We start from the raw sequence: 22,876 nt of genomic DNA on the forward strand, positions 1-22,876 counted from the left end.
GGTAACTGGGGGTAGCTCTAAACATGCTCAATAGTTTCCCTACAGCAGTGTTAGCCTGTGACACAGGATACGCTGGTGATGTGAGAGGCACCAGACCGTGGTCGATGAAATGGGTGCCAAGCAAACCTCCCCAAATGCAAAGCTGTCTTAGGTGTTCCCCGACCCTTGGCAGATATGAGTCACCAGCTGTCTGCAGGCACAGGCAGTAGCCAGCTCCCTGCTGCAAAATGCCTAATTAAAGTGATTTGCAATTGTGACAGTAGCATTTTGCTTGTCTAATGCGAAGTACTTCACTGAGCAGCCTCCTGGCTCCCAAAGAGCAGCTCCCAGAAGAGGTGGTCTAAACCTCCTGTAACAGGTTGCAGACTCACTGGGGGAGAGGGAGAGTGTGTGGGAGAGAGCAATCTCTGTAGTCCAGTGGTTACTGGCAGTCACCTGAGGAGGGATGAGCCATAGTTCTGATTCGAAATCTGCTTTGCTACTTCATCCCTGGACTACTTCACGTGAAGCCCATCAGCAGTGCTGGAGATGGTACTGAGTGCCCAGGCCTGGGCTGCCTGGCTGTGCTCCTCCTCTTCTCCAGCTCAGTGGCCTGCTGCAGTGAATCCCCTGGGGAAGGACCATCCCCCAGCCCTTGGGATGGGAGACCCCCGGGCTTCGGTCAGGGCAGTGGCATCCACTGCCAAAGCCAGACCCCTATAAATCGGGCTGGAGGAGAATGAGCATTTCGATTTCTAAATCCTTCGGCAGATCTCAGATTATGCAGGACACCAGGAGCTTACTGGGAAGTGAACACGTTGTAACCATTTTAAAAAACTTCTGTTCTGAGCTTAGATCCACTCATCCTGTGACAACGCTTTTGAGTCCGTTCTTCACCTGCTGGAGCGTGACTGCAGGCCGCTGCTGTGCACAGGCAAAGGAGTCACGCTTTTCCACTAACCGGGTCTGTGGGCAAGATCTCTGGACACACAGGGGTGCCGCAGACCTCGGCAGGTCCTTGTGGGTCACTCAGTAGCACTTAAGTGCGTGGAAAATGCGTGGATCCTTGTGCGTCTCCCTCTAGACTCTCATTCTCTGTCTGCCTCTGCGAGCACCACAGAAAGCAGAGAAAGTGTAGCTTAAAAATGACTCAGCCGTGATGCCATGGTCCGTGGTGTGATGCTCTGCTTAGCCGTCAGAGCGAGCTGGCTGAACGTCTGCGTTCGCTTGGCTGTAGCAGTGCTTCTCTGCGTGGTTTTCTTCACAGCTGTTGTCTTCCTCAGTGCCTGCCGGCTGAGTGCTGGTCTGCCTGGAAAGGGGAACGGGTGACCATTCCTGGAAGGCAGTTCAGGTCTCTAAAGACCCTTTAGCTGGTTGTAGTGACAGAAGGAAAGACGTGTTGTGGGTGCTGCAAGGGCTCGGGCTCACCTGGAGCCTTGTGTTTGGATTAGGGATTGTGCTTGGTGACGGGAGTTCTCTGCAAAGGGACAGAGGCCTGTTTTCTGACCAAACAAAACATACACTTTCATTACCTTGGGTGAATAGGATATTTTCTTTTACTTAAAATTTTCAGTGGAAATTGTGAATCATGAGCCACTTCTCAACATGGGTGCCCGTTTTCTCTAATACATCTATGTCTTCCAGTAAAGAGCATGCTTTTCTCTTTCTTTTTTTTTTTTTTTTTTTTTTTTTTTGATCTTTAAATGGAAAGATTACCACCACACTTAGCAGGAAAGCCAGAGCTTGTTTCATCTGTGCGAGAGTCCTGGTGGAGATGAAGTTTCCTTTAGCTTTTGAAGCTGACGAGATAGATCTTGTGGTTGGAAGCGCTTCATACCTCGTTGTGAAATGAGGTGACAAAGAAACAAGCAAATGCAGGAAAGGGGACTCTTCAGCTTGCAAAAGGTACCGTTGGAGAGCTGCTCGGAGGCAGCTCCTGCCTGCCCTAGTTGCTGCGCCGTGGCCGGGACAGACTGCCTCGCACAGCCCACGGGGCTGGTGGCACGGTCCACGTCCGGACTAAGGAGCGCCTTCGCAGAGGGGAGAGCCGCAAGGGGCGGTACAGGTTGGGGAAGGCAGAAGGGCAGCGTCTGCACGAGTGTTTCATACAAGAGTGAAACCCCAGGCCTGGGAGCATTTTGTTGAATAGAGATGATGTCCTTGAAAGAAGTCCTTACTTGCTGGACACACAGTTCAGTCAGTCTCTAGAGCAAGAGAAGGCGGCTTTCCACAATCTTCTCACACACTTCTGTGAGTCTAAACTTCTCCGAGGGGCAAGTACAAAGAGCAAAATAAAATTAAATTCTAACCAACACAAAACTTCTGAATAACGTTTACATGGTAGAAAATGCCCTGACTGCTTTTCACAATTTCTTAGACCTAAGGGATGACTCTAAATATCAGGATTACTGTTGGGGGGCAATGAGGCTTTTCATTTTGGCAGTATGCTGTAACAGTTGATTATTTTAGTCTTGCTGCAGTCTACTGAAGTGACTGCCTGGCTACGGTTTCGTCAAACAGCTTGGTGGATTGCAGGTATTTTTCTCGAAGCTGCTTGTCCTCGTGGGCAAACCACTGATGTTTGCAGCCTTTCACTTTCATTGCCAATGTGGGCTGTGTCGTGCTCATGAGGTATGGTAGCCCCCAAATCCTTTAAGGATAATCCTTTAGTTTAACTGAATCCTGTAGTTTATCTTTCTGACACTTCTGGAACCTCCGCATCCCTCTAAAATGATCATGGCAGTCTCATGCTTAGTTTTCTGTTTCGCTACCTCTGTGTGATGGAGCAGGGGCTGCCCCACGCCTCTCCCCAAGCTTCCTCTCTCTGGGCAGGTGCAGCAGTGCAGAGTGTCGCAGCTCCTCAGAGCTGCCTAGGTCTATCTGGGTTTCACGAGACCAGCAATACTGAGCTCAGCTTCCAGTGCTGGGACCCTCGTCCGACCCTGTCGTCCCTTCGTCTCGCGCTCACAGTCGGGCCAGCGGTGTGGCAGCCTGGTGCCAGCCCGATCTGCAGGAGGAGCCACAGACGGGAGGGTCAGACTCGGCACTTCTGCTGGTGCTCGGTCAGGTGCTCCCCACACTGTGCGTCACTGCAACCCAGAGAAGCCTGAATGAGCAAATCTTACCGACTCTTTTTGTTTTAAAAAGGGCAAATGATTTGCTTGAAGAGACATACCCAAGTGCCTTACATTTTGTGGAGAGAAGCAGCCTAGTTTCAAGCTCCCTACTCCAGTATTTGGCCCCGGTAGCCTGGAAAGCCCGTGCAGAGCTCTCGGTCTCCACAGAGGACGTGCTCAACCAAACCGCCACCTTTCAAAGGCTGTGTGCTCCCTCCGGCCCTATCTCAGCCCATCAGCCGGTGCTGGAACGCCACATCCCCTTCCTACCTTTTTCTGGGTGTTTCAGACCTATCGTTTCAGGAGACCCGTAGGGCAGCACGGGAGCCTTGCTTGTCTGCAGGGGGAGAGGCTGCAAGGCTTGCGAGTCTTCGCACAGTCCCGACCTTGAGTCCTTGCCTCAGGTCTGGGAGAAGGCGACATGCTGTATGAGCTGCAGTACAGCCAGCTCCTGCCGGGCGTTGGGACAGCAGGCGAAGTGCCCGGGTGCTAGGTTTGCCAGGATCGGTGTATTAAGGTTTGGGGGGACTGATGCAGCATTTCATGTGTGGAAGATCTTCAGTATTTCGAAGATGTAATTGTTTGCCGTTTTTAAAAAAGATTGCACTTGGTGTGTGCAGCAGTTAAATCTTTCTCGTTGATAATCAGATTTATCTGATTTATCTCTTTTTAAAAACTGGTCTCAAACCATACAAGATCTTATTAATCGCAGGATAAATTAAATAGTTACAAGATACTCATTTAGAAGAAGTTCTCCCCGACCCCTTCTTCCTATCCCCAATTCATATCTGTCCAGTTAATTTTGCCAGAAAAGCTGTTTAATCATTCCTGTTCCTCCTCCTCCTCCATTCGCCCCCCTCACTGAACTGAACCCAGAATCACAGAATATAAATACGATTCTCAAAATTTCATCTCACAGGGAAATGGGAGTTTTAAATGATAGTGGGTAGACTGCTTTAGAAGTAAGGGACTGTACAACTCAAGTGGACTGTCTCATCACAGTTAAAGTTAAACCAAAGGCAAGTACTTAGGTCCAGCTCCCCAGTAAGCCTAGTGTGGGCAAAAGTCCCCACTGACCAGTTGGACTTCTTTTTAAATAAGTAATCTCAATGGCCTGTATTTTTTCCACCTTTATTATTGATACATGTTCTCCATGGCAAGTTATAGATTCACATGCATAACAGATTCTCCACATATAAAATACTTTAATATAATTATTAACATTGTATGCAGTATAGATCCCAGTTTGAATTAACTTGTTTGCTTTACTCTAGTTCCAGATGCTTTTTTCCCCTAGCCTTAAATATACTTTGTAAAAGTCTATGAGTAAGAAATATGATAAAATTTAAAACTATTTCAACTTTGAAGTTAATGAAATACTTGTGCTAAGGGAAAATGGCCCACACCATTTTATAATGGCATTTCATATCCAGTATTATATATTAGCTACCAAATTCCAATCTTGAATCTGATCATTAAAGTCCAAGGGCATTCAGGGCTCATAATCCAGGCTAGCAAGATAAACTTACAAACTGCATGTTCAGGTTTTGGTTTCAAACCCTCTCAAGGTGTGCAGGTGTTCCAATTACGAGTTATTCTTGTCATTTATCCGTCCTTAAAATTTGTGGTAGCCATAGTTGGCAGCCTTAACATCTTTCACCTGTTCACACTAGATGATACTACCTGTTTAACAAGATTAAGTTCAGCTTAGTTTGCTCAAGTTTTAAATTTCTACTTCAGGTGTTAACCTACAAGGAGATTATGAGAAGTTCTTTGCCATACACACCTATTTGGTATACTGACTTATGCCTTCATACAGTTTTCTAGGCAAGGACTGGGAAGATATAAAGGTCATTACTAAGCGTAAACACATATGGGGAAGGTTATAGCAAAAATAAGTCAAAAAGGATAAAGCATCTTACTAATATTGGATCTTAAGTTTTTTGTGGTATGACAGAAATTAGTTTTACATGAACACTATTCTTAGGGATTCAGCTCCTGGAAAAGGCTCAGGCAAAATACTTTTCTAATCCTATTCCCTATAAAGCAAGAGAAGATGAAGATGGAAAGGCACAGCTGTAGACCCTGCTGTCACGGATTGCTGTACAATCATAAAATTTCTGTTACAATCCTAAACCATTACACATCAAATAGAGAAAACGAAGGTTGAGATTGCTTTTTTAGTAGTTCATTTGACCCCAAAAGCTCCAATTTCCTAGAGGTAATTTGGATCTTACTCATGCTTCTGCTTGTCTTGGAAGTGGATTTTGTAGAAGAGCTGGTTGAAATTTTCTTATTTGATTTTTTTTCCTGCAAAAACGATCTTTTTCCAAAACTGGGAGTTTCCAAAGAGAGTTTTTGCTTTTCCAAATGTTGATCTTTTAGAATTTCAGGCTTTCCATTTATCCTTCTTTGCTCCTTTTTTGTTTTCTTTTCTTTTAATCCTTTTTTGTCTCCCAGTCTATAAACTTGACTTGTGACACTTTTCATAGATTTTTTTTCATTCTGCCATCCTTTATCTTCTTCCAGCTCCTTTAGATTTGGAGGCATTGGAGAATGACAGAAAGAAGCTGTCCAAAAATAATCCCAAAGATTAACTATTTATTGTGTAAAGGATTAAAAGAAAGAGAGAAACACAAAATCAGGGAATTAAAAAAAGACTTTTTCTTGAAAATAAAAAGAAACAAATAGATCCGAACAGCATCATTTGCTCACCACGTGGAAACAGCTCCAAATTTGTATGTTTTTCACTTTTTTAAATCAGTTCTTTTCCTTAGTCCTTTTCCTGTTTCCCACCAAGATGCTATATAGGGATAAATTGCCAGTACCCCCTCTCCATCTCACTGTGGAGATCGTAGAGCCTGTTTCTTTCACATGACATGCGTACATGAAGTTTCTTAAGGACACGTGCAGTATAATAAAAAAAGTTTTATTAAGAATAAAAATCTCTTTTTCAAAGAAAGCAGTGATGGTGCCTGACATTTCCCAAAGCTTATTTAGATAGGCTTTGTTACCATGAATATAAATCATTTATCTCTCCAGAGTACAATATATGTATTTTAAACTACCTTGGTCAGACTTTCTTCATTTGTCCTTTATCCAGCAGCATCTCAAAGTGAACCTCAAGTTTCTTCCTTCTTTAGAAACTCTTTGTTCCTTGAAATTCCTTCTCAGCTGGTGGTAGGTTCCTTTGGACTTTCCACTATTGCATAGGATCTTACATCTAGCATTTCTCATAGGCAGTAGTAGTTAGCTATTTTCACCAATAGTTTTTAAAGCCATTTATGGTGAAATCAGTGTATTTGTGGATGTACAGAGGGTATTTTTGCCTTAGGGGGAGGTTAAGTAGTCTGGAAAAGGTCATCTGGTAGAGCAATGGGAGAGAATGTGGTGTTAACCCAAAGGCCAGGGTGCCAGCGTCGATCTCTGCATAGGAGCTGGTTATCTAGCCAGGCTACCTGGTGCTACACTGAATCCCCACTTCTTTCAGTGCTTTCCTCTTTGCTTAAGGTCATGACTAACAATTTGCACCTTTTCTCTACAACACTTCCATGTATATAAGCGTTTGCTCAGGAAAACCCTGTTCTTGAAATACCAGCTCATCTCACTTTCATGCCTGACAATCCCTGTTCGCCCTTATCAAATTAACCTTTTGTCTACCAGATAAACGAGCTATGGATCTTTCACCATAGCATCCTCCGACGAGTATTTGTTTTCTCCATGAATTACAGGGACATTCAGAATCAATGCGCCACTCTGCTTCCACACAGCTGAACTGTGCCTGCCAAAACAGCCCGGTTGGATTCCCAGTGGGTCATTTATGGTCAGAGTTTTGTTGGAGTTCACGAGGAGCCTGAAGGAATGATCGTTTCATTCACATTGAGGGCTCCAAGCAATTTGAGGAAGGTCAAGTAACCCCTAAACCCACTGGGGAAGTGGTAAAGGTTTCGCGTCAAACCACAAGAGGAAGATAATTGCAGCGCCGAGCCTGTGAATGCTCTGGCCTTATGGACTGGGTTGCATTTGTGCTGTGAAACGTGAATAGGAGAGATTGTGCCTCCTAGTTTAGGGACTGATCCTGCAGGCCTGAACTGATTTAAAGAACAGCTGCAGGCTTGGAAGTAATATATTTCGCTTTTGGTAGAGGAATTCAGAATTTAATTAAATAAGAGGAGCCCTAAGGTGTGAGGTGCAAAGATGTATTGATACTATAGATATGAAAAACGCAAGTGCATAGACCTGAGGTTCTGGGTCATGGTAAAGTCCCTGTTGCTGGAACTCTCCCAGTTTTTGTTCCCCTCCTATTTTGGGTCGTGTTGTGGGAGAGCATGCATGCACATTGCACTCTCCCAGTGTGGCGCTAAATTTGACGGTAAATCTTAGGATTAATTGATATTATCAGGCTACGCTAGCCCTAACTAAAGGGGAATGTGCAATACGTTGACAGTGCTTCATGGCCGTGCCCCAAGGATTGGCACTGGAGGTAGTCTTCGTTTTCCCCATGGAAAGTTTATCATAAAGGAAACTGTAGAAAAACATTCTCTCTGTAGCAGCGCTGCAGAGATCTACTCTCAAGCGAACGTTGCTACATTTTCATCACCTACAAGCAGACATCTTGAACGCGTTGTTAGCACCTCGTGTACGAGTCAGTGGGTCAGGAAGTGTGCCAGTTAGCACAGAAATCTAGAGCAAAACACAGCTTAGGACAGGGCTGGAGTGGATGTCTCATGGCTGAGCACAGGACCATCGTGAGAGCTCAGGGAGGCTGAGAGGTGAGGAAATGCCGGTTTCCTGTTGTCCATGTTTAAGTAGCTGGAAACTCCTGCTTGCCAGAATTTCTATGCCACAGATAACTTGTACCTGGAGTAGAAATGGAAAATCAGTTATGTGCAGCCCACATATGTCTGAATCAGTCCAACTTCTACTTCTGCTCTGTATCCAAACTGCTGCTGGCTACTGTGCAGGGGCTTAGGTAGTAAGGAAGTTCCTCACTGTTTGTGGATATTTGCCCTTAGCCAGTAAACCTGAGCAAAACCAGCCAATCCCTTCCCCAGAGAGGTTTGGGGTACCCTGCATTATCTCAAGAATCTGAATGGAATAGAGTTGTACATCCCTTCCTCATGCATAAGATCATTTCTTTGCACTGATGTGAAGCAGTTTCATTTCTAGGAACTAGTCCACCATTCTGAGTCAAAAGCTCCCTGGAGATTTTGCTTTTTTGTTTCCTCTTTCTGCTACATGGCAGCATAAACTACATTAACAAGCTCTTGCAATAATCCCACCCACCTAGAATCGATGGGAGACACAGCAGGCAGCCCTTTCCCACCCGGAGAAAGCCTTGCAACAGATACAGGTAGAGGTACAAGGGCAATTAGACTTAACACAACCTCAGATTCTTGGTTTTCTAGCTGCGTTCACTGCTGCCATGGGCATGTATTCGCTGTTGTACTCATGGGAGTTGGATTCACACTGCTGATTCTGCAAACAGAGAGAAAATGCCATGAATTCAATTTGTGGTCGCCAACCTCGCCCACTCCTGCCTTTGTTCTTTAAATGAGGCGGTTAATCTGACTGTTTTCAATGGGGATAATAAAGTCAGAATAGACAGGCATTCACGTACAAAACTTGCAATAGGACAAACTGAAAATGAGAAGCAGACACTGTCCAACCAAAACAGCTAACGTCCATGGTCTCTTTTCTTTCCTGAGCCAACTGGTTTTTATTTAAGTGGTTTTGCTCCAGAACAGAGCTGGAATTGCTCCACTGATGATTTATTTTCCCCTCTTGAAGAAAACAATCAGGTGAATTGCTTACCAAAGTATTTTTGCTGACCTGCGCAGCTTTTCTCCTCTTTCCTTTGATTCCCAGTCTTTAAATCGATAAACAATTCTGTCTTAGAAATATTAAATCTGAGCTGCTGTCATCAATGACTGAATTCCAGTAGTAAATTAACAACTCAGTCTCTTTGTCAAAACACATATCACATGCCTGTCCCACCCTCTAAATCTCATTAAATCAAGTGCCCCATCCATGACCCTTGGAAGGAGGGTTCTGTACAATCTCATAGACTTGCTTACCTTGTTCCTTAAGCAACAGGCTACTACACAGCAGACACTGGAAATCATGGCAAATACTATCAGTCCAATAATTATCCATGACAGGAATCCTGATGAAATGCAGTCTTCCTTATCTGGAGGTGGGGAGGCAAAGAAAGTCATTGCTGAGAATTAGCACTTTCTTTTTTTTTTTCCTAAAGATGACTTTCCAATTATTTCTCCTCTTCTCTTCTTATTAATGAAATGGCAGAAGTGGGCTGTGGAGAAAGATCTTCCCGAGGTAAAGAGCTGTCTCGGGAAAATGTACTCAGCAGGAAGTAGAACAGAGCAGTTTTCCAGGAGGAGAGGTGAAAGCTGACACAGGGTGAAAGTGTTGTCTGAAAAGAAACCAAGCGAGGCTTGAGAGCGTGGTGGCATCTCAGCCTTGAAGATCTGAGCAAGGCATAAGCTTACATTCAGTGAGCAGCACAGGAGATTTAAAGGGCAATGTGGTCAAAAGAAGGGAGGACTTTGAAAGTCATGTTTTGATAGAAAGGCAAGTTGAGGGACACAAGATTGATCTTGCCCACATCTGGAAAAATGATGATATAGCACAAAGGAACTTGCGATAGGTATGAGCATCTGGCTGCTAGGACAAATGGGAATGGACAGCTTTGGGAAACACTGCAGGCAAAAAGGATGACGTGACTTGATTCTTAGATCAACGCATTTTATGTTCAGAGGGGACTGACGGACAAGGTGACCCAACCACATAATTTTAGCCTTAGCGTTTAAGCTTCTATCTTTGCTTAGTCCTGGTGTTGAGAGAAGGGAGAGGACAGAAAGAGAAGGACAACAAAAGGGACAGCATTGCTATTGATCTATATGGAGAACAAAGAAGGGGTGTGAGCAAAAAGACTATTCACTTTTTTGGCTTAATATACCAAAAAGCCACTGAGTGGAAGTCAATTCAAAATTAATGTCTGTGCAGCAGCTCTTCTGGAGTTACTCCAAGCCCTTCTCAGTAGAAGGGCAAAGATCCTCCACAGCTGTGGATCCCTTCTGCTCCAGGAAGGCTGTGAGGCTGAAGGCCTGCTTCGCAGAGGCAAACTCCTTCTGCTCCCTCACTCCAGTGCCCCATCACAGAGCTCCACGTACCACTGATAGCACCGATATTTGATAGCTAATCTTTTATCCTAGACACTCGCAGATAACTCTTAGAATGGATTTTGTTCCCCTGCTAGAAGTAAGTTAACATTTGCCTTCAGTGGCTTGGCAAAGGGCTGTGAGAATATTTCTTCTGCAGGCAGAGGTGGGACTGCAGTAATCCAGAAGATGTAGTCTAGCTAGCTTGGGTGCCACGAACGATATGCGGATCTCAGCCTGGGTTGCAAAGCCTGCCCCAGACGATGAAGAGTTATGGGGAGGCCATGCTGAGCTCACTGCCAACACAGCTCCACTGCTACCAGCCCCCTGCTAAGTAGGGTTAAGCTCTCTTGGAAACACCTGTGAGAACGGTAGTCACATTTTTCACTGCAGCATAGCTATGCCCAGGGTCTGCTTATCAGTAAAACTGAAAGGAGGGCAGAAGAAAAGTAAACTTACCTTGGATGTACAAATAGGTTTCATTCAGCCTGCAATCTATGTAGGGAGGGGGTAAAAACGTCTCCAGGCAGCAGGTGTAGATGTCGGTGTGCTGTCTTTCCAGGTTTTTGAGAATGAAAGTGGTGCTGCTGTTTGAATGCTCTGCATGACAGTAGCTGACGTTACTCTCGGGAATAGCTTTCTCTTTGCTCACATGGAGTGCGCAGATCTGCTTCTTTTCATGCCCTTTAAAAAGGATCATGCTGAACTCACTCACATTTTTGGGGTTGTGGAATATGAGCTTGAAGTCTCCACTCCTAAATTCCACCATCACCTGGGGGTCAGAGACATGAGGCTGATCTGAAGACATGAAAGTAAAAAGTAAAGTCACTCACATGGCAATGAAGAGAATCCCTAAAATGAGAGGAAACTCGTTCAAACAAACCAAGTGAACCATGTGATTGAAACTTAAGGCGTGTAGCTCCTCTGGAGAGTCCGGCTTTGGAGAGCAGCCTGCACAAGGAGATACCAGTGCACCATTCTGGTCATGAACAGCATTCAGATGCTGAAGCTGTGGGGAAAACGTCTCGTGAAGAGAGACGTTACTGAGAAAATAAATTATGTGAGATAAGACCAGACCTGATTTCTACTAGAAGGCTGGACAGGACACCGCTGGCTTTGGATCAGCCAGCTGTTTGATAGTGTTCAGAGGCCCCCTTGGACCAAGCATTGTACACACGTATAATCCCTGCCCCAGATTGCTTGTCCACTTCATAGATAACGCAAGGTGGGGCAAGGTGATGATAATTATCTCTGGTTTAGAGGTTGATAATCTGAAGCGTAAAGATGTAGCTGAAAATAGGATTTGAACCCAGAACTCCTGTACAAATGCCTCAACCAAAAGATCTCTCTCTCCTTTCTAGAGTAGATACTGATTAGAGGCATGCCAAAAAGTTGAAACCTAATTATTTAAATGGCTATATCACCTTTATCACTAACATCATGGGAAGAGTAGAGGAGAAGTGTCATTGTGTGCATGCATTCACAGGCCATCCAAGAGTCACATTTGGCCTTCCCAGAAACATTGACAGAAAAACTCTCAGATGTTGTGCTAGTCTCTCATTCTGCAAAATGTTCCCATTTTGATTTTCTTGGAGGAGAAAAAGAAAGTAAAGTGACTGAAAAAATGTAAGTGTCAAAGTATGCTGTAAAAGAATGACGGTTTTCTTCTTCAGGGGCAGTATTTCTGATGCAGAAGTCGTTTACAGCCATAAACCAAATTATGCAAAAGTAATTAGTTTTTAAAATGTGTCTTACCTATATTTTTGCATAATCGCGATGAGCAGGTGTCAGCTCCTGAAAAATACAAAATTGTTTCCTGTTTAAAATCCAGGGAGAGAGATGGAGGGAGAGGGGCCGGGCCGGGGAACGTTAAGCTGGTGCAGTGATTTTCTGACATTAATGCTTGTGGCAAGAGCCTATCTGATCCTGCCTGCGTGCTACCCTATCAAATCATATGACGTGATAAAACCACAAATTATAGAAATCAATGTAGAAAGAAAGAAAATGAATTGAGCAATAGTTAATATCGATCACGTGTAGCATATACAAATTCTTAAAACACCTCTGAAAAGTAGGTATTTCTATTTCATTTTTATTCATACTTCATTTCTATTTCTTTTTTCATTTCCATTTATATTTCATTTCTATTTCATAAATGGAAAGTGAGATGAAAGTAAATTTTTCCAAAGATATAGAAGAAATCTGCACCCAAATTAAAAAACATCATCTTGTTTCCTCATGGATGCGGAGCCCACAGTGAGCCAGCAGTGTACGTGGTTTCCCGACGGAAATGCCCACTGCGCCCTCTGTTCTTCCCGTCCCTCCCCGCTCCTCAGCCCTGCAGTGAATGGTCTGGCACGAAAACATCTTTCTTGTGACACATCCAGAACGAGTGATGGAAGATGCTGCGGGATATACAGCAAGAAAATGTTCGGGCAGTTCATGCAGTTCTGTTTCTTTTCCATGGGCAAGTTCTTCTCTTCATGACTACCAAACTGCATTCAATCCTGTGCCATAGCCAGCCCCCGTGATAGGAGTCTGGCACGCTTTAAATCTGCTCTGGGATTTTTCTGAGCTGATACCACCACCACCACCCACTACAGCAATGCTAAGGAGGGAATTTTATGAAGTTAAGGAAATAGGGGGCAGATAGTGAAGAACATACCCCGTCATACTCCTGGGTTAGCCTAGACGCAGACAGCGTGGTCCCTGACGGTGCCAGGTATTGCACTAATGGCACAGCAGCACTAATCCTCTCCCCGGGCACCTGTAATCCCTGCAGCGCAGCGTGTTTGAGCACAGGTACAGGACATAATTCTGCTTGTGCCTTTGCGGGCGCTGACCTGCAAAGCCTTCCTTAGCCTTCCTTTCTGGACTCAGGCAATCCTTTAGTGTCCATGCTTTTTCCTGCACCTCAATTACCATCACTGACAAGGGCATTGCAACGAATAATACTGGTTTAATATATTTTTAGTGCAGTGCATAAGCTAATGGACTTCTGGAAGAGTCTTTGTGGTGCTCGGTTGGAAAGCAGTACAAGCTCTTATCCCATTTTGATTGATTCATCCTCTTCATGGTTATCTTACTCCTCCCGGTCTACTGTGCGCTGTGGGCAGCCTTATCTGCTGTAGTGACAGGGCTAATATCTGTACTTCTTTCCGGAGCATTGCTTAAGTGCGTGACAGCAGATGAGGTATTTGGCACCTTGCACCCGCCGGTGTGAAGATATGACAGACAAAACACACAACTCGCCAGCCAGGGGGAAATAAAGCTCCAGACTCGGGGAAGGCACAGATACGGAGAGTGCGAGCCCTCCTGATGGTGTCTAGCCTGAGAAGCGGAAAGCAAGGGTCAGGAGGGAAAACAGCTCTTGATGGCTCGCACGTGGCAGGGGGAGAGCAAACAGCTGTTGGGGGAGCAGCCGCTGCAGCAAAGGCCTGTTACAAAGCTGTGTCACTGCATGGCCTGCGGTTTGGTAACGTGTACCTTTAAAAAGGCACATTATTTCGGGAGGGAAGCAAAAGGCAAGTGTAGTGATGCAAGAGAGGCTTCGCCAGTGGCACCCCGTCCCTCCGGCATCCCCCCAGGCAGCGGGGACCACGCTGCTCTCCGCGCTTGCAGCTTTGAATTTCGTTGCTCTGATTGTCTCTCAGAGCGGTTTAATTTTGCCGCTAGCTAATGAAATCACCCTTTCATTCCGGGCGGCTTAAAATCTGTGTCAGAGATCACTGTTTTAATCCTTGTTTCTGATGGAAAAGGGCAGAGAGAGGTCACCAAGCGCTTATAGTCTGCGTGGCCCTGCGGCAAGCTGAAAGATTGTTTTGTGTCCTCTCAGGCCCACAAGTTTAAGCACCTATTTTCACCCCGCGTTGCTGCCTGCTGCTGATCCCGGTCTGCTCCCAGGCCAGGCCAGAGGACCCTGAGCAGGGCTACCTAACCTAGGCCCATCTGTGGGGTCAGCAGCTAAGACACACTCAGAATAAATGTGCATTTAGGGGCATGGGAGCTGGGAAACCAAGGTTTAAACAGCCAGTTATCCTGAGAGAGATGTACTCACAGAACAGCCCTACTACTGCCACAAAAATACGTGCATGAAAGGCTACGGCATGTTAGTGCTGCAACCGAGCAGAAGAAGCTCTGTAATTTGGTAGTAAAAATGCTTGGCTTTGGCCATAGGGTTCTTCTGGCAGGACAACACAGCGGCATTTTTACTAAATGTGTAATGAAAGTGGACACAGTTTTTAAGTTGCTATAGCTTTGCCCTTTCAAGGCACTCCGCAAGACGGTGCCTTCAGCTCGGCGTCATTAGTTGCATGCCCAAAGCTAGCGGGGGTCATTAGTTGCATGCCCAAAGCTAGCGTGCGCCGGCCTTGCCAGGACCAAGGCTTGGCGGAGGGGAGCAGCGCTTCTGGGCAGAGCAAGCAACGGCCAGAGTGACTCCGTGAAGCCACCTATAGCATGGGCTGTTTCTGTGCTGTAAGACGCGTTGTAAAATATGGAAACTATTACAACATATACAACTAACGCAGCAGCCATTTTTGATAATATTTCACACACTCCTCTGAAAAACGGCCATGGTTTCCTCCTGCCCTGGCGACAGGAGAGCTGTGGGTGAGCAGTGGTAATGCCCAGCAGATGCTGGCGACCAGACATCCATGTGCAGGTTTCACAGCCGAGGGCCCAGCGCTGCCGCGTCCTGCGGCTCTGCGCTCCCCAAGCCCTCGCCTGTGCTCCTGCGCAGACCCTGGGGGCTGAGGCTCCGTGCCCTCACAAGCCATTTACCGCATTCGTGTAACCAAATGACCCAATACACGTATATATTGCCTTCTGTGGCCTATTTTCGTTGAAAAAATTAACCATAGATCTGAAGTAGGCCTTGCTCCTCTCTAAGCAGACTAACGCGCAGAAGTTACCCTGTTTTCACTCCTGAGAATTTGCCGCAGTCCTTGGAAGCGCTCTCTGAAATGTTAACGTGTCCCTTAAATGAGTGTATCGTGCTGGTGTGTCCTGCATCAAGCAGAGCTTTTACAGCCCTTTCCTTTCTAGCAATGATGATAATAATTACTACTTTTTAAGCTGGAAGCAGTGTAAGGAAAAAAAACTGAGAGATACCATTTCTCATTTAGAGGCAATCCCGTTCTTTCTCCTAACATCTCCCCCCAGCCCCCTGCCCAAGCCCTGTCCTGCAGGTTTGAAGGAAGGGAGAAGGCAGGGGGAAATACAAGTACCCAGTAGCAATTATCTACATCCTTAACACTGCAGCCTATTTCTTCCCACAAGGAACAGCCTCTTCGGTAGCTCCAGCCACGTGGATGACGCATGCTGGACAAGTATTCCTGCTAAATTGGCTAGCGGAGAGATGCTGAACAGTATCGCGGGGCTTCGGTGCTAGTGGATTTCAGAATAACCCTTCAGGAGCAGCTCGGGGCCCTGCGGAGACACTGATCACAATCCTCCTGCCCTGTGATTTCACCCATCTTTTCAATCGCTCTGAAAACTCAGGATACTGTCACTGTATTAGTTAGCCTTCACAAGTGTATCTGCGTTGCCTAAAGAGCTGGAAACTATTTTTATTTAAATAGAAGTTTAAATTGTGTATGAAAACTCAGGAGTACTAAAATGCTGCAGAAGGACTTGAAACCTATGCTATATCCCTGGCATTTCAGGAGCACACGTGTCCGATAGCCCTCGGCATGACCTTCAAAGGAGTGCGTTTAGATGGGGCTTAGTAACTGCACCCACTAAATCCCAGGCCTTACTTCTGTGACGCATAATACTAAATCCTTGGACAGTATACCTATCAAAATACAGACTCTTCTTAATCTATGCTCCCATCCTGGCCTGAAATACGTAGGTTTCTGAGAGATTTCAGATAAATGGGAGCTATGGTGTTTTGCTTTGCATAGCTGTGATGAAACGCTGCATCTTGTAACATGCCCCATCCGTGCTTACGGCTGTGCTGAGATCGGCACTGTCACCCTGTCCCTTCTAGAAGACAGCATTAAGGGCGCTGCACTTCCCTTTAAGCCACCCTGAGTTTCAAGCCTGCAATGAAACGATCTCATTCACACTGCTAAGCCGTACACGTTTTTCAAAGTATGAAAATTCGCTGCCCAAACACGAGCAGGATTAATATCAGCATCGTGGCTTCTCTTTCTGAAGCCGTTCACCGTCATGCTGCCGTGCGTGTAGGACCCGGTGCTCAGCAAGGGAAGCTGGCTGGAGAGCTGCAGTCCGAGCAGCGAGAAGGTAACGCAGAGCAGACGAGGCAGAGAATATCGACGCTGAAATCTCCCCTTTTCTGTGTCGGGTTGCCAGAGCAAATGTTCTGCGCTCGCAGGGACTCTCTTCCCACCAGCTCTCTAGTGATACTAAAGTCAAGAGCATTCTTTTTGCAGCTGTTTCCCTTAATTATCTCTATTCCCCCGACCCCTTGGTATCACCCCTCATTTACTGTCTCCCTTCATTGGGCAGATTATATTCCACAGAGACATGTCCTGCAGGGAGAATAACCCAAAATGCTACTCACCATTCAGGGCTTCAATCTGAAAGCAGAGGAGACACAAAGTCGCAGCCACCAGCTTCATGCTTGCCTGACATAGAGAGAGCAGCCGTCTGTCCTCTGTGAAGATGGCGAAGAATTCATGGGTAGAAAAGGAAGTGGTTTGTGGGTAATGGGGGAAATTATATGACAATCAGGAGGACTTTTTAATTTACCCCCGACTACGTTATACGTTATAGCTATGTCAGCGTTAGCTGCGCCCACACCTGTGGCGTTTGCTTTTTTTTTTTTCCTACTTCATGGGTTGCTGTCACAGACAGGAAGATGAAGGATTTTCTGTCATAACCTTTGATCTCCACTTCCGCAAAGACCGCTTCTGACTATGTCTGCCGTGGCAGAGGCTGCCATCCTCTGCACTGTAGCCCCTGCATGTATCCCGTGGTCAGCAAGTCTCGCTTGCATTAACTTAGAGTGTCTGCATGTTCGCAAGCGGCCACAGGGCTTTGCCTCGCTGGCCTCGGCTGCCCTTGAGTAGCTGGTGGCCTTGCTCTGTGCCGACACTGTTAGTTAGCAGCGTTGGGAGGGTCTCGTCCATCCAGGTCCTGGATTTCGGTGGAAACGTAGATCCAAATCGCAGAAGGGCCTGCTCGGCCCTGCGCCTTCCCGGAGGCTCTCGCAGACCTGACACTTGCGCCCTGGAGCTCCAGCTCTGTGAGGACGGGGCGACTTCACGGGAGGGCATCTGACCCAGTGCCCGAAGTCACAAGCTTCTCCCCCTCCCTCCCTCCCTCCCTCCCTCCCTCCCTCCACTTCTGCGCGGTGCGCTGTGTGCTGGCCTGCAATCCATGTGTGCTCAGGAAACGTTTTAGGACCCGCTGGGATAAAACGTGCTACATTCATTTAGACCTGGCTATTTATATATGTCTGTAATACTAATTTTAGGGCAGATAAAATGATGGGAAAGCAGCTTCCAGACCAGGAATATTTGGTTCATGATTGCTGTAGTGCCCGGGGCACAGTTTGGGGTCGGTTCAGCAGCACCCTGAGGTGTGGTGTAGATAATGGTTGTTTCTGTCAGGCGGTTGAGTGCACCTGGTGATGAGCCAGCAGAGCCCGGGCGCTCGCCGTGTACGTTCACAAGCCGAGAGACATGCAGGTCTCGCTCAGGGCTGAAAGCGAGGGGTGCTTACCTTCTAGTCCCCCCAAAACTGACTCCTTGGTTGCTCTTCACCCTCTTCAGTCTTTCTGCCTTTGCGCGCCGCCTGTCAGTGTTTCCCTCCTGCACGAACACATTGCGATTGCAGTTCGGAAGCGTTTCTATAAGTGCTACGGTTGGTTACAGTTAACCACCTGGGACAAGCAATATGTTTCCACAGCGTGCTTCCTATTACTGTAACTATTTTTGCTCACAAACACGTGTTTCATTTTTCCATCTTCAGACACTCATTTCTCTTCCTCTCATTTTGATTTTCGCTGTCTTTCATCCACATGCTCCTCTCAGAGCTCGCTTCGTTCCTCTTCTCCTAACCTGACTCCCTCTCTGTCCCTCTCTACTCTTCTCCTCAAGCAGGGGTGGCCTTTCAGTGTGTGCAGCAGCTCCTTCCCCCAAGCCACGTTCCGTCTTCGTATCCTACCCCCAAACTTACTCTCCCATTGATAAACTCCTTTTTTCTCCTGTCTCACTTGCCATCTTACTGACTATAAAGAGGTTGGGAAATCCTTACTGGCATCTGTGTGCCTTTAAAACTGCAGCCAAGGATATACCCAGTTCCCAAGAGAAATGTCCTTGTCCACCCCTCGGTCAATATACCATCGCTCGCTACCACGCTGCCTTCAATACTTCAATACTTTTCCCTTCTAGCTTCAAGCGACTTGGACAACACCACTTTTGCTACTTCCCTATGGATACTGATTCACAGCGAGGATTTTGCTCATGATGTGCAATATATATTTTTCTTTGCTTTGTTTAATCACATAACTCTTATTATACTTACTGTTATCATCCTAAATAGTTTGCACATTAGCAAAATGCTGCTCCACTGTGTCCCCTAATTCACCGTGAAACAAAGGTGTGTTTACATTGAAGCCGCTCGTGCCGTCCCACCATGCAGGCTTCCACTTCTGCCTGCAGAGGAGCCGCTGCCCACAGCAAAGTAAAACGTTCTCTCCCTCAATAAAATCTTTTGTGATCCTTTCTGCAGAGGCTGTTACAGTCTATCTGCACAAATTATGTTCTGTTGTCTCCTGCTGCTTCTCATTCTTTGCTTCAATATCTGCCCTATATTCTCGTGACTCGGGGTCGTTCCCTCGGGCTGGAGCAGAAAGCCTCCACACTCACGCATTTTTCTTGCCTGTCCTTCCAATTGAGAAAGGGAACAATGACTTTCACTGTGCTATTTTTAGGGTTCGGCGATGGCTTTAAATCCCCCTTCCCGTCAGCACCGCTCCCCAGTAGGTGCGTAAACAAGCCGCAGTCGCTCAGGATGTAGAGATTTGAGCCTGAAACGCAGCTCGTGTGCTCCCTCGTTTGTCCTGACGCCTGCTCTGCCGCTGCCGGGCTGAGCTCGCCCGCGGGCCGGTGGTGTGCTCCCGCGTGGTCTCGGCGGGGCTGCCGGGATCGCCGCGGCTTGGCGAGCGAGCGGCTCTGGTGGGACGGTTCCCTTGGGGGGGGGGGAGTGTGCGTGGCTTTGCTTCTTGGCACAGACTGTCCAGCTCAGGTGCCCCACGAACCACTTCTTCTTCACTGACTTTCTTGAAAGAAGAAAGAAATCCCCCTGTGCCGAGCAGTTAAGCCCAGATCTAACACATGTGCCAGGGTGCTGACCTATAAACTCAATCAGTAGGAGCTAAGTGGTAAATTCAGGCGGCCTAAATGCCACTTCGGTCCTGTGACTAATGTTTTGTGCAGGCTGGCTCGAGGCGGCGAGAGCCACCTAGGCCAAGAGGTCTCTGTCTGGTCTAGGGAGCCGGTGGCCTCTGTGGATCTGGCCCTGGTGCCCACTGGGATGAGGTTTCCTAGAGAGGGGCCTCCTCCCTTCTGCAGCACGCGGATTACAGGCAGGGATGGATCAGAGAAGCAACTTGGGCACATGCCTGTGGCCGGGATTGCCGAGCTCTGGGATGTCAGAACGAAGGTTATTAAACACGTTCTGTAAAATCTTCACACCCCGACTGTTTCAAAGCTCAGAGGAGGTTGGGAACTTCTGTTATGTGGTTGTCTGGTCAGCTGCTTTTGAGGAGTGAGGACTGAAAGAGCCACATGCTGTGGTGGTAGCTGGGGTTTGTGGTGCGATTTTTATCTCTGCGTTGTTGTGATTACTATTTAAAGGTAAACTTTTGCTATCACCGTGTTGACAGGAAAATAAAGAGGACCCTCTTCCAACAAAAACGATCCCCAAAGCTGTGATGCGGTCCCGTATGTAAGAGATATATCAAATGTCAGGCTGAGAACTGCAAGGGCAGGTGTAACAACACAGCCTAGGGTTGGATTTCCAGAAACACCTAAGTGGCTTAGGATGCCCCAAATGCCACCGTTGGTTCCCAGCTGACCTGAAGCGCTTGTGAAAATCCCATATTTTGAAAATCCTCTTTCAAGTGTTTTCTGGCCAGGCTTTGCTTTGCAGTTCTTGTTAGAGCTAGCCTGGGACAGGCTAAGACGGCTCAGGCCTGGATGGATTTGGAGGAGTAAAAACAATGAAATACCAGCTCACTTAAAAGCATAATTAGGTCTTCTCTGTTTTGTGTCTGTCTTGTTCAGGATTAGCCAGGTTACTGCTACCTTGGTGGGAGTACAAACTGCTCTCAGCATGTACGCAAAGGCTGGGAAGCGCGGTGCTCCCGGCCGTGGATCCCAGATCACGTGCTCCCCAGTGCTCGGGGCTGCGCGCCTCCGATGGATGCTGGAAGCGGCAGGATGCCGGAGCTGGACAGGCTCTTGGAGGATGTCACGCCTTTGGCTTCCTGGGCCGGTGACTGAGGAGGGATTTGTTCCCCCGGTATCAGCTGATGCCAAGAGCTGGAGCCGGAGCTGACGGGTAGTTCCTGAAGCGCCAAGTGCCTCGGCGTGGCCTGGGCGTGCGCCTTGCCTGGAGGACTCGAGGCTGCTGCTGCAGAGTGGGGGGAGCTGCGGCGAGGCAGAAGAGCGTGAGAGGGCCGGGGCAGGGAGAGGAGCGACTAACGGGCACGGAGCGGGGGCCGGGGGCTGAGAGCCCCCCAAATCCCGGCGCCCTGCGGCGGGCGCTCCGCGGCACCGGCCGCACGGGGGAGCTGCCGGCCCGCCGCCGCCCCGCGCTCCGGGCCGCCCGGGCAGGCGGAGCGGCGCGGCGAGGCCCCGCCCGGCGCAGCGCCCTGCAGGAGCCGGGCTGGGGGGTCCCGGAGCGCCCGGCAGCCGGAGCCCGGCGGCCCTCACCGCCCGGCGGGACCCCCCCTCCGCCGCCGGCATGCACCGACCGCCAAGCGCCAGCGCCTCGGTGCTGCCCCGTACCAAACGCTGGGTTTTGTATGCGTTGTATTTTTGAATGGTTTTTTTTTTCCCCCTCTCCTCAGAAATCCGGAAACCTGCTTGGCAGGGGCCGGTGCGACACCTGGATGCGCGGTCTGTGCGCTTGGAGGGTGGGTGCTCGGGGCTGGCGAGGTTCTCCCGGCTGGGGGTGGGACGCTCGCTCTTCTGCGCGGGCATCTGGACACTGCTTGTCTGCGCTCACTAATTTGGAGAGAAAGAGCGAGCTCGTAAAACCGGTCGATCCCCCCAGCAGACCGGGAGAGACGAAGAGGCAAAGGAGTCTGCATGAAAGTCGCCTCTTTCCTCGCGTCACCGTTTCGTTCTGATTGTGAGCAGCTCCTCCTCGGGGGGAGTAGGCGAGGGCTGTTGATTCCAGCCAAAGCCCGGATCGGCTGGTTAGTAAAATCGTGATTATTCACATCCCCAGCAGAGAGGTTTCGGGTTGAAAGGTTCCCTCTTACTAAACAATCAGTATCAGTTTACCGAGTCTGTTTATATTGATGAACTGGTTGAAATCAGATCAGTTAATTGATAAGATAAAACATGCACTCGTGTGTGTGTATCGGATCAGCATGGCTGGCGTGGCAGTTCATGGTGCGGAAACACGTATCATGCAAGACATGTTAAAGGAAGTGTGTGGTACTGGCCTGCACATGCTAAATTGGAAAAGGGGACAGAATTCTCCCATGAGAGCACGTACCTCATGGCATCCTCAAGAGAACGAGGAAGAGGATGATGCTACTGCCTTATCCTGGCGTTGATTAAAAGTCCAGGATAACAAAATAGTGCAAAATGAATTCTGTCAGGCAAGCCTGAATTCTGAACCTCAGCAAGAAATATTTCTGCACAACCACACAAAGGCTCCGGTGATCAAAGGCATCATTTTCTTCTCAGATCTGCATGGCAAAGCCCTAGTCCACAGCACAAGCAGGGATTTTGTGCTTTGGTCTGCTGAGCAGCTCTGGGCGCAGGTCTGCCTTGCACATGTGCAGGGAAAATTCAGCCTCTGTGTGAGCAGTTATGGATGTTGAGCCTGCTCTGCTGCTCTGTCGCATTCCTTCAAGGAGAGTGGGCTGGGTGGAAACCCCTGGAGGGCAGGGAGCTTGTTCCTTCCCCGCTGGAGCAACGGAGGATGCACAGATGCAGGTGAAGGGACCATAGGATGTGAAAGGCCAGGGAATCACAGCAAGGAGCTGGCAGCGTGTGGCTCGCAGAGGGTGGGAGATGCTATACCAAAGAGCGAAGGAAGACAGCCGTGCCTCCAGGGAGGCTGAAGGGGCTTCCCGGGGACCGGCTGGCACTGGGCAGAATTTGCCACCACTCAGAAAGCCACTGAGTTAACTAACATTAAGCTTGGGAGCAAAAACCTGCCCGCAAGAATGTGGCAGATGGGGGGAGAGTTGTCTATAAACCCCGCTGATGCATTTGTTGGTTGTCCCAGTCACTTTGAATTTCTACTTTAAAAGTTACTTAACCTACTTTTAATCGTAATAAATAATAATAAAACAAGGTTTTTTCTGTGTTTAGAAGCCTTCCGATCTTCTTGGGAGCTCTCTGTAAGGGAAGGGTCTCGGCACCCCTCTCACAGCTGACTTGG

General features: G+C 47.8%; 1 protein-coding gene across 2 annotated transcripts; it reads right to left on the bottom strand.

Annotated features, from left to right (window-relative positions):
• Nucleotides 1-6,008: 6,008 nt before the first annotated feature.
• Nucleotides 6,009-17,426, bottom strand: ICOS (inducible T cell costimulator). 2 transcript variants are annotated; one of them, XM_026096280.2, is made up of 6 exons: nucleotides 16,806-17,426; nucleotides 12,032-12,070; nucleotides 10,736-11,074; nucleotides 9,173-9,285; nucleotides 8,483-8,573; nucleotides 6,009-7,955 (listed from the first exon to the last, which is right to left on the bottom strand). In XM_026096280.2, exons 1-5 carry the CDS (start codon nucleotides 16,861-16,863, stop codon nucleotides 8,484-8,486), a joined length of 639 nt encoding a protein of 212 aa, XP_025952065.1. In that variant the 5' UTR covers nucleotides 16,864-17,426; the 3' UTR covers nucleotides 6,009-7,955; nucleotide 8,483. The 2 variants fall into 2 exon arrangements, with proteins under 2 accessions (XP_025952065.1, XP_064371336.1); XM_064515266.1 differs by having other exon boundaries at nucleotides 10,736-11,048; nucleotides 16,806-16,820.
• Between the last annotated feature and the right edge of the window lie 5,450 nt (nucleotides 17,427-22,876).

The sequence above is a fragment of the Dromaius novaehollandiae genome, chromosome 7 (genome assembly GCF_036370855.1).
Source record: "Dromaius novaehollandiae isolate bDroNov1 chromosome 7, bDroNov1.hap1, whole genome shotgun sequence".
NCBI classification, from domain to species: Eukaryota; Metazoa; Chordata; class Aves; order Casuariiformes; family Dromaiidae; genus Dromaius; species Dromaius novaehollandiae.

What these genes read in the sequence shown, in the direction of transcription:
- ICOS (XM_026096280.2), bottom strand. Translation starts at nt 16,863, where the DNA reads ATGAAGCTGGTGGCTGCGACTTTGTGTCTCCTCTGCTTTCAGATTGAA. An exon ending in TCAGATTGAAGCCCTGAATG is followed by an intron (nt 12,071 to 16,805) that starts GTGAGTAGCATT and finishes TGTATTTTTCAG; the next exon opens with GAGCTGACACCTGCTCATCG. An exon ending in AACCTATTTGTACATCCAAG is followed by an intron (nt 9,286 to 10,735) that starts GTAAGTTTACTT and finishes CCCCACCTCCAG; the next exon opens with ATAAGGAAGACTGCATTTCA.